Genomic DNA, 12,068 nt, shown 5'->3' on the forward strand with positions numbered 1-12,068 from the left:
TTTAAGAAAATATCACTTTATTTTAAACATGATTTGACAAAGTTCCCATGGCAAAGTGAAAGACAAATATACATGCAAGAAGTTATGCTTATAATTTATCGTCTCCAAGATCAAATATAAAATCTTCTGGAAGCTTCTCATCAGGCATTCTCCTCAGTTGTTCGTCGTAGGAGCGCAGAGTCCACAGTTTCTCCAGTTCATACACGTCTCTTGTCTCCGGAAGCATGAAGTGGACGACCATATTCCCTGCAGGATGGACTGACATCATTTATTTGTGCCACACTGGAAATAATCGACTTCATGCTTGGAACTCAATGTTTTACATACCAAAGTCGATACACAGCCAATCTTCCGCAGCCTTTCCTTCAATCTTCACGTGAAATTGGTAATCTTCCTTCAGGAATTTGTACTGAAAAAAAGAAGAAGAAGCGTGTTAAAGATAAAGAGCACAGGTTTGCAGGTGTCAAGGGGACACAATTGCAGGTCACTTACCACTTTGACGGCATAAAGGGCCATAGCGCGGAGGTGTCTGGGTGATACGCCGCTCACCACGATGAAGTACTGGGCGTATTTGATGTGCTCTGGTATTTTAATCACACAGATTTCTTCTGCGTTCTCCTGGCGCAGCAGAGACACCAAAACATCCAGGGTGAAAGTCTTGGTCGGCCCTGGAGATGAAAAACAAATGTACTTAAGACCGCACCAGTGGCTATTTTTTCAAATAAGACATTTGCTGAATTCCTACATAAATTATAATACACAAGTAGATTACTGTTTAAATATTTACAGTGGAACCTCCATTTACAAACTTAATTGGTTCTTGAACGGGGTCGTAAATTAAAAAGTGTGTATAGTGAAGCAAATTTCTCCATAAGAAACAATGTTAAAAGTTAAAGTACCAATGATTGTCGCACACATACTAGGTGTGGCGAAATTATTCTCTGCATTTGACCCATCACCCTTGATCACCCCCTGGGAGGTGAGGGGAGCAGTGAGCAGCAGTGGTGGCCGCGCCCGGGAATCATTTTTGGTGATTTAACCCCCAATTCCAACCCTTGATGCTGAGTGCCAAGCAGGGAGGTAATGGGTCCCATTTTTATAGTCTTTGGTATGACTCGGCCGGGGTTTGAACTCACAACCTACCGATCTCAGGGCGGACACTCTAACCACTAGGCCACTGAGTAGGTAAATATATATATATATAAAATGTAAATATGAATAATGAGTTCTAGCTTTTACAAGCGTCCCTATTTTAGTAAAAGTTAGTACACGCAACATAAAGTACTATACAGCACTGTTTATCAAACAAACATGAATCAACTGTCTCTTTATTAACATGCCAAAAAAACGACAAACTGAACTGTCCTGTATGCGCTGCTCTACCACACACACACACACACACACACACACACACACACACACACACACACACACACACACACACACACACACACACACACACACACAGACACAGACACAGACAGACAGACAGACAGACAGACAGAAGTCCCTTTGGTGCCCTCACAAACGATCAGAAATTACAAAAATCTTTAACAACTATATTGCTACAATAATAAACATTTGTTCAAAGTAAAATCCACTTACAGTACACTAACATCGGCAAAGGTCCTCTTGTGAGCTGCTCCTTTGGCTCACAAGAGTCTGTATGTGTGTGTTGGAAGAAGCGCCACTGAACGAAAGGTTGTCTTCTCCTCCGCTGTGAAAGAAGTTTTCTTTGGCGTCTTTTTTCAGAAAAGTCTGTTCTCTTCACAATTAAAATCTTGGTACGAAGTCGGCAAAAACTAAATGGATGCCAGCAGGACACCAAAATAAATGAGTGAAGCGTTGGTACTTAGAGACATGGTTTGCACACAGAGGCATATTTGGCGCAATCTAAAACATTGTAAACCGAAAATCTAGCAAATCGAAAACCGAGGTTCCACTGTATATATAGTTACAATCGACTAAAAATGAGTCAATACAGCCATTGTTGTTGAGTGCCGCCGGCACTGGGGAGATGCAATTAATCGAAATATTGGATGAATTCCATCATCTACTGTGATGTTGTGAAGCAATGAAATGTGATGGATTTATGTACTTTTGTGAGATACTCTATCGTTAGTCAGTTGGTAGGGGTGTCCTGACACAACTTTTCCCCCTCCGATACAATACCGATATTGGAGCCTTGACTATTGGCCAATATCAATATAAATCTGATACGATAAGCCTGGGCAATAGATTGACTTTATCAATAAAATTGATAAATTTGTTGCAGATGATTAAAAAAATTATAAAAGCTATGTTTTTTCTTCTCCTGCTCTGGCATATTTTTGCCCACACGAGCTTCCTTAGCTTCTGCCTGCCCCCTTACTTCCTTAGCAGCGTTTCACACACTTAGCAAAACATGGCTAATGCTAACACGAACGAGACGTTTGTTTCAAAGAAAGAAAAGTGTTGTCAGTTGTCTGTATAAGCATCTGAAACCGACGCCTCTCGCCATCGTCTGGCGGTGGTTTGGCTTCAAGTGGGAATTGATTGATTGATTGATTGATTGAAACTTTTATTAGTAGATTGCACAGTGAAGTACATATTCCGTACAATTGACCACTAAATGGTAACACCCGAATAAGTTTTTCAACTTGTTTAAGTCGGGGTCCAATGGGAATATGTCGAACAGACAACCGTAATTTGTCAAGTGTGGAGCAAAAGCGTTGCTATAAAAAGAAGCATTACTGCTAATATGTAGCATCATTTGAAAAGTCCCCTGCTAGAGAATGAAGAGTGCTTACTCTGCATGTCAACATCTCCATTCGGTGCCACACGCCCACACCATCAAAATGCCGAGGCAAACATTTCCAGATCAACACCGTACGAAAAAAATAGTGATTCTTTTACTTGTGATTTCCTTCTCTGCATGAAAGTTTTAAAGTAGCATATATTAATGCAGTATGAAGAAGAATGTTTTAATGTAGACACATAGAATCATCATACAGCTGTGATTATATGCATCAAGTGTTCATTCAAGGCTAAGGGAAAATATCCACATATATATTGTGTATCGCGATATTAAAAAAAGGCCATATCGCCCAGCCCTACTACCATGTTTATCTTTTGTAGATGACTTGAATAAATTGCAAGAAAAGACTCAACTTGAGTGCTTATTGGAGGACATTTAGATGTTAACTGGCCATTCAAGTTTGCACAAGTAAACATGCTGCATGACTGCTTGTATCAGAGTTTTTAGATGCAAGCCGAAATCATCCAATTGTGTTTTTATTGATGAAATCGGACCGAAACCCGATATCAATACCGGATCAGGACACCCTTACCAGTTGGTGTGTGCATTTGTAGTTTTTACATACAATTCTGCTGCTATGTATAGTATTTATTTCATAATGTACCGTTGTCTGATTTAATCATGCAAGGTATTCATACTTGATACTGATTCTTTTGTACTGCTACTGTCCACTTGGCGTCTGTGAAACGTGATTGTCATACTTGCCAACCCTCACGATTTTCCCGGGAGACTCCCGAATTTCAGCGCCTCTCCCGAAAACCTCCCAGGACAAATTTTCTCCCGATTTTCAGCCGGAGCTGGAGGCTACGCCCCCTCCAGCTCCATGCGGACGAGGAAGATACAGCAATGGCGACGCCGACGACGAGTCAGATGAAGAAATACGCTTGTAAGTTCCAAAACGAATGGAAACAAGAATTTCAATTTATCCAGGACAGTTCGAAGGGGAAGGGGTATGTTGCCTGTAAATTTTGTAGAACAGACTTCTCCATTGAACACGGTGGCCGAACGGATATACTCAGTCTTGAACGGACAACGAAGCACAAAGTGTCGGCAGCGCAGCACCGGTCCCAGCCCAGTATAATGGGCCACCTCGCTAAATGGAGACCCAATGGTGTAACTTATGCCGAGACAAAGATGTCTACGCTGATAGCTGGAAGCAACATCCCATTCTCATTTGCGGATGTCTTCAACAAATCCGTGAAGGATATGTTCCCGGATTCAGAGATCGCTCGCCAGTACGCAAATGGCAGAACAAAGGCTACTCAAATAGTGAAAGGTAAGTGTTGTTGTTTTTTTTATTAAGTAAGCAGCAAGCACAGTACAGTTAGTATAACAACTGTGTTTTCATTACTGTGTATTTAGTATGTATGTAGTATATAAGGCTGTGCTTCTGGCTGCAAAGCATTGCACTTTCAAGTGCAACAATGAGTAGATGAGTGTTATGTGTGTGTATATGTGTAAATAAATGAACACTGAAATTCAAGTATTTATTTTATTTATATATATATATATAAAAAATGAAATATACATATATATATATATATATATATATATATATATATATATATATATATATATATATATATATATATATATATATATACCGTAAATTACCAAAACACCTTTGGGCAAATAACCGCTCATGTCCTAATAGCCGCCCGGGGTCTGACCCCATTTTGTGAATTAACCACCTCTTCCTAATAACCGCCTCTGTCCAAATAGCCAATGAGTAGATGAGTGTTATGTGTGTGTATATGTGTAAATAAATGAACACTGAAATTCAAGTATTTATTTTATTTATATATATATATATATATAAAAAATGAAATAAATATATATATATATATATATATATATATATATATATATATAAAAAATGAAATTATATATATATATATATATATATATATATATATATATATATATATATATATACCGTAAATTACCAAAACACCTTTGGGCAAATAACCGCTCATGTCCTAATAGCCGCCCGGGGTCTGACCCCATTTTGTGAATTAACCACCTCTTCCTAATAACCGCCTCTGTCCAAATAGCCGCCCATGGGCTGTTATTTGCATAATTTGGATTAAAATGCTACTGGGGTTGCGTTCGCTGCAGTATTATTGTTTTGATGGCTTTATAGAGTACTTGGTACCATACTTTTATTTTTCCTGTATGCTGCTTTATTTAAAACTTTGAGTACTGTAGCCTTTATTTTATTTAAGTGACAGTATTATTGTTCTGTTTTGATGGTGGGTTTTATACTGACCCCATTTTGTGAATTAACCACCTCTTCCTAATAACCGCCTCTGTCCAAATAGCCAATGAGTAGATGAGTGTTATGTGTGTGTATATGTGTAAATAAATGAACACTGAAATTCAAGTATTTATTTTATTTATATATATATATAAAAAATGAAATATATATATATATATATAAAAAAATAAATTATATATATATATATATACCGTAAATTACCAAAACACCTTTGGGCAAATAACCGCTCATGTCCTAATGTCTCGAAGACCTCCATGAATAATAAAAAACAAAGACCCAGATTTCCCTCGCCCGGACGCGGGTCACCGGGGCCCCCCTCTGGAGCCAGGCCCGGAGGTGGGGCACGATGGCGAGCGCCTGGTGGCCGGGCCTGTCCCCATGGGGCCCGGCTGGGCACAGCCCGAAGAGGCAACGTGGGTCCCCCCTCCAATGGGCTCACCACCCATAGCAGGGGTCATAGAGGTCGGGTGCGATGTGAGCTGGGCGGCAGCCGAAGGCAGGGCACTTGGCGGTCCGATCCTCGGCTACAGAAGCTAGCTCTTGGGACGTGGAACGTCACCTCGCTGGGGGGGGAAGGAGCCTAAGCTAGTGCGTGAGGTGGAGAAGTTCCGGCTAGATATAGTCGGACTCACTTCGACGCACAGCAAGGGCTCTGGAACCAGTTCTCTCGAGAGGGGCTGGACTCTCTTCCACTCTGGCGTTGCCGGCAGTGAGAGGTGACGGGCTGGGGTGGCAATTCTTGTTTCCCCCCGGCTCAGAGCCTGTACGTTGGAGTTCAACCCGGTGGACAAGAGGTTAGCTTCCCTCCGCCTTCGGGTGGGGGAACGGGTCCTGACTGTGGTTTGCGCTTACGCGCCAAACCGCAGTTCAGAGTACCCACCCTTTTTGGATTCACTCGAGGGAGTACTTGAGAGTGCTCCCCCGGGTGATTCCCTCGTGCTACTGGGGGACTTCAATGCTCATGTTGGCAACGACAGTGAAACCTGGAGAGGCGTGTTTGGGAAGAATGGCTGCCCGGATCTGAACCCGAGCGGTGTTTTGTTATTGGACTTTCGTGCCCGACACAGATTGTCCATAACGAACACCATGTTCAAACATAAGGGTGTCCATATGTGCACTTGGCACCAGGACACCCTAGGCCGCAGTTCCATGATCGACTTTGTAGTTGTGTCATCGGATTTGCGGCCTCGTGTTTTGGACACTCGGGTGAAGAGAGGGGCGGAGCTTTCTACCGATCACCACCTGGTGGTGAGTTGGCTGCGATGGTGGGGGAGGATGCCGGACAGACCTGGCAGGCCCAAACGCATTGTGAGGGTTTGCTGGGAACGTCTGGCAGTCTCCTGTCAGAGAGAGTTTCAATTCCCACCTCCGGAACGACTTTGAACATGTCACGAGGGAGGTGCTGGACATTGAGTCCGAATGGACCATGTTCCGCGCCTCTATTGTCGAGGCGGCTGATTGGAGCTGTGGCCGCAAGGTAGTTGGTGCTTGTCGTGGCGGTAATCCTAGAACCCGTTGGTGGACACCGGCGGTGAGGGATGCCGTCAAGCTGAAGAAGGAGTCCTATCGGGTTCTTTTGGCTCATAGGACTCCTGAGGCAGCGGACAGGTACCGACAGGCCAAGCGGTCTGCGACTTCAGCGGTCGCAGAGGCAAAAACTCGGACATGGGAGGAGTTCGGGGAAGCCATGGAAAACGACTTCCGGACGGCTTCGAAGCAATTCTGGACCACCATCCGCCGCCTCAGGAAGGGGAAGCAGTGCAGTGTCAACACCGTGTATGGTGGGGATGGTGCTCTGCTGACCTCGACTGCGGATGTTGTGGATCGGTGGAGAGAATACTTCGAAGACCTCCTCAATCCTACCAGCACGCCTTCCTATGAGGAAGCAGGGCCTGTGGAATCTGAGGTGGGCTCTCCTATTTCTGGGGCTGAGGTTGCCGAGGTAGTTAAAAAGCTCCTCGGTGGCAAGGCCCCAGGGGTGGATGAGATCCGCCCGGAGTTCCTTAAGGCTCTGGATGTTGTGGGGCTGTCTTGGTTGACAAGACTCTGCAACATCGCGTGGACATCGGGGGCGGTACCTCTGGATTGGCAGACCGGGGTGGTGGTTCCTCTCTTTAAGAAGGGGAACCGGAGGGTGTGTTCCAACTATCGTGGGATCACACTCCTCAGCCTTCCCGGTAAGGTCTATTCAGGTGTACTGGAGAGGAGGCTACGCCGGATAGTCGAACCTCGGATTCAGGAGGAACAGTGTGGTTTTCGTCCTGGTCGTGGAACTGTGGACCAGCTCTATACTCTTGGCAGGGTCCTTGAGGGTGCATGGGAGTTTGCCCAACCAGTCTACATGTGCTTTGTGGACTTGGAGAAGGCATTCGACCGTGTACCCCGGGAAGTCCTGTGGGGAGTGCTCAGAGAGTATGGGGTAACGGACTGTCTTATTGTGGCAGTTCGCTCCCTGTATAATCAGTGTCAGAGCTTGGTCCGCATTGCCGGCAGTAAGTCGGACACGTTTCCAGTGAGGGTTGGACTCCGCCAAAGCTGCCCTTTGTCACCGATTCTGTTCATAACCTTTATGGACAGAATTTCTAGACGCAGTCAGGGCGTAGAGGGTATCTGGTTTGGTGGCTGCAGGATTAGGTCTCTGCTATTTGCAGATGATGTGGTCCTGATGGCTTCCTCCGGCCAAGATCTTCAGCTCTCACTGGATCGGTTCGCAGCAGAGTGTGAAGCGACTGGGATGGGAATCAGCACCTCCAAGTCCGAGTCCATGGTTCTCTCCCGGAAAAGGGTGGAGTGCCATCTCCGGGTTGGGGAGGAGATCTTGCCCCAAGTGGAGGAGTTCAAGTACCTCGGAGTCTTGTTCACGAGTGGGGGAAGAGTGGATCGTGAGATCGACAGGCGGATCGGTGCGGCGTCTTCAGTAATGCGGACACTGTATCGATCCGTTGTAGTGAAGAAGGAGTTGAGCCGGAAGGCAAAGCTCTCGATTTACCGGTCGATCTACGTTCCCATCCTCACCTATGGTCATGAGCTTTGGGTCATGACCGAAAGGACAAGATCACGGGTACAAGCGGCCGAAATGAGTTTCCTCAGCCGAGTGGCGGGGCTCTCCCTTAGAGATAGGGTGAGAAGCTCTGTCATTCGGGGGGAGCTCAAAGTAAAGCCGCTGCTCCTCCACATCGAGAGGAGCCAGATGAGGTGGTTCGGGCATCTGGTCAGGATGCCACCCGAACGCCTCCCTAGGAAGGTGTTTCGGGCACGTCCGACCGGTAGGAGGCCACGGGGAAGACCCAGGACACGCTGGGAAGACTATCTCTCCCGGCTGGCCTGGGAACGCCTTGGGATCCCCCGGGAGGAGCTGGACGAAGTGGCTGGGGAGAGGGAAGTCTGGGCTTCCCTGCTTAAGCTGCTGCCCCCGCGACCCGACCTCGGATAAGCGGAAGAAGATGGATGGATGGATGGATGGTTTTATACTTGAGTACTTGGTACCATAATTGTATTTTTCCCGGTAGGCTGCTTTATTTAAAAAGTTTATTTATTTTTAGTATTGGTATTCTATTTGACAATTGTTGCACTAGTGCCATGTTGAGGCCTTGTTGATCTCTTGTCTTTTGATAGCCTACCTCATGTTGATCTCTTGTTTTTTTGTTTGTATGTTTACAATAACTTTTACATTTAAAGTTTTTTTGTACGAAAAAAAAATACTGGACAGTAACCATTGTAACCAAATAATGGCCTGGTGCAGGCTGGTGCAAAAATAAATAAAAGCCTTGTGCAAATAATCGCCTGCTTCTTTTAAACGCCTGTCTCCAAAATCGATTTTGTGAAATAAACGCCCGGGCTACTATATATATATATATATATATATATATATATATATATATATATATATATATATATATATATATATATATCAGTGACGTGCAGTCACTAGAGGCAGGTGAGGAAATTTTTTTTTTTTTATTAAATTGTTATATGTATCCAGTGATTATACTATAAAGTTATTTTCCATTTAACTTCACCCGTTTTAGATTATTTTTATTTAAAATCGCTGAATTTTCACATTTGCCGTTCAAATACTGAGAAGGGACGGTGCGGTGAACAGCAGCCAGTTGAGGCACGTCACTCATTTGTGCCTCAACATGGATTGCGGACTCGGCTAACTGCTGGCCTGCTGTGCAGTGAGACCGTATTGCTATATGAATTATATTATACATTTCCATAGTTTAGTTAGCTGAGGTATATAATGTACAGTGTATTTTGTCAACAACTGTATGTGTGTAAAGTATTTCTTGTGCTGAGCGATCATAAAACGGCTGCAAAAGACGCACTGGCTGAGGCTCGCCTCCTGCACGCCCGCCGTAGAATGCACGGCAACCCCTGACGGGAGTGTTATATCAACTAAAGCCCACACTTAAACTTTCCACGTGCAAGATTGAATCTATTTAAAAAAGTTATTTCATAAGAAGCCAAAAAGTGCAAAAACAATAATGTTCGTGTTGGAGGAGTTGTGAATGACTGCAGGCCACAACATTAGGTACACCTGCAGACTGCAGGTGTACCTAATTCACAACTCCTCCAACACGAACATTATTGTTTTTGCACTTTTTTGCTTCTTATTAAATAACTTTTGTAACCTATTTTTATGGGCTTTCCTCTTTGTGATGTTAAGTTCCTGTTATGCGCTGTTATACAGTATATGCCTTGAGCTCTTATTTTGAAGGCGCTAAGAGCGGAAGTGATGACACATTGGAATTGAGCGGAAGTTTTTGAAAGAAGGTAAATAAAGTGGTCCTCGTGTAAACTGGAGCCTCCGTGTTTGTTATTTTGTAGTTTCATACAGTATAGGCGACATTTATAAACCCTCGGTTACACTTTTTTAAATAGATTCAATCTTGCACGTGGAAAGTTTAAGTGAGAGCTTTAGTTGATATAACACTCTCGTCAGGGTGTGCATTAATCCAGCACAACAGCGGCTCATGGACTTATTTTATAAGTAAAGGTAAGACCATAATAACGTTTTTTTTAATTAAACGTGCTTTTTTGTGTGCTACAGTTTGTATGTGTAAAGTTAAAGTTAAGTTAAAGTACCAATGATTGTCACACACACACTAGGTGTAATGAAATTTGTCCTCTGCATTTGACCCATCCCCTTGATCACCCCCTGGGAGGTGAGGGGAGCAGTGGGCAGCAGCGGTGCCGCGCCCGGGAATAATTTTTGGTGATTTAATAACCCCCAATTCCAACCCTTGATGCTGAGTGCCAAGCAGGGAAAAATGCTGGCATGAGCTTTTAAACATAACCCGTTAACTGCTGCCAATCAAATGGTGAATAAGATACTCTTTAGGGTTCATATGTTTGTAAATCTGACTGTGATGAAGTCAGTACACGTGCCTCACCAGCCATCAACCTCACCGCACGTCACTGATATATATATATATATACATACATACATACATACATACATACATACATATATATATATATATATATATATATATATATATATATATATATATACATATATATATATATATATATATATATATATATATATATATATGAAATACTTGACTTTTGGTGAATTCTAGCTGTAAATATACTCCTCCCCTCTTAACCACGCCCCCATCCCCCATCTCCCGAATTCGGAGGTCTCAGGGTTGGCAAGTATGTGTGATTATGCACAATGCGGGACTAAAATTCATTGTATTCGATTATATTCTACGTATGGCGTTTAGTAGTGGCGAAATCTAGCGGTTAATTTTGTGCATTACAGTTTCACGTAATTCAATTCAAGTCAAATAGGAGATTTGAACTCTTTAACACACAAAATATGAATTGCACAAAAAGCCTTACTTGCTTCAGAAAACTTTGCAATTAATGAAAATATGAAATTTGGAAAAATGACTTTGTTATTAACACAGCAATTTGCATGATTTATCCACACCCACAGAATGATTATTTGCGAAGCTGCTTCACTGTCTAGCACACAAATTGACATGATTTTGCTATCACGATCATATTGCCTTCTTCCACTTGATGTAATCTAATAAAACTGGTTTAACTTACTTTGGCTCAGGTGACGGTTGTCATTAAAGTCGCTCTCCGGCTTCCGTGAGTCATCTGGGATAACATCAGTGCTCGTCGTCGAGTTGCTTCTCCCGACGTCGACGTCCGAAAAACATATTTTGCTCAAAATATGACAAACGGATGTGCGATGCATTAGCGGACGTGAGGCTAAATTAGTACTAACATGTCGGTCAAGAACTTTATGGCCAGAACATACTCTGGCTAAGACACTAGTGTGTTCTAGTAATACTCTACTTTGACATAATAGTGCGTTTATGCGTGTAAAAATGTTCATTATTATGAATAAATACAATTCGGTGGACGACACCTTCAACGAGCAACGCCAAGGTCTGGAAACCGGAAGCATAAAAGCGTCTAAGATTGTTATTGGCTCTAATTTCTTCTTCGTTTGATGAGTGACACAGTAGATGCGCACGCAGATGCATATCGCCTCCTAGCGATTAGGTTCTGATAATGACCGAAACTGAAATAAATATATATATATATATATATATATATATATATATATATATATATATATATATATATATATATATATATATATATATATACACACACACACACACACACACACACTACTGTTGTACTATAACAATTTATAATGTACAAAACATGCCCCCAAAATTGTGTTGCTTCTAAAATAAATATAGGTATAAAGGGAGGTACAGCACGTCAGTTGGTCTTATATCACAAATGAAAATATCTGTAGGTAGACTTTGCATATTTTCTGTTTTCCTCACTGCTTGGCAAAGATAAGAATGGTTTAGTCTTTATGTGCTCTGTATGGAGGTTCATTTGTGTCTCAATTTGTGTAACTGATTTTTGTTGGTGTTTTTGTGTAAACTGATTTAGTTTTTTACATCAAATTATGACAATTTCCATCCATCCATCCATTTTTTACCGCTT

The 12,068-nt window shown here is 42.7% G+C and overlaps 1 protein-coding gene across 1 annotated transcript; it reads right to left on the minus strand.

Moving 5' to 3' along the window:
- Positions 1 to 11,513, minus strand: malsu1 (mitochondrial assembly of ribosomal large subunit 1). Its single transcript, XM_061945651.2, has 4 exons — positions 11,142 to 11,513; positions 493 to 668; positions 328 to 409; positions 1 to 246 (listed from the first exon to the last, which is right to left on the minus strand). The coding sequence occupies exons 1-4, from the start codon at positions 11,506 to 11,508 to the stop codon at positions 89 to 91; spliced, it is 783 nt and encodes a 260-aa protein (XP_061801635.2). The 5' UTR covers positions 11,509 to 11,513; the 3' UTR covers positions 1 to 88.
- Between the last annotated feature and the right edge of the window lie 555 nt (positions 11,514 to 12,068).

The sequence above is a fragment of the Nerophis lumbriciformis genome, linkage group LG04 (genome assembly GCF_033978685.3).
Source record: "Nerophis lumbriciformis linkage group LG04, RoL_Nlum_v2.1, whole genome shotgun sequence".
Classification (NCBI taxonomy): domain Eukaryota; kingdom Metazoa; phylum Chordata; class Actinopteri; order Syngnathiformes; family Syngnathidae; genus Nerophis; species Nerophis lumbriciformis.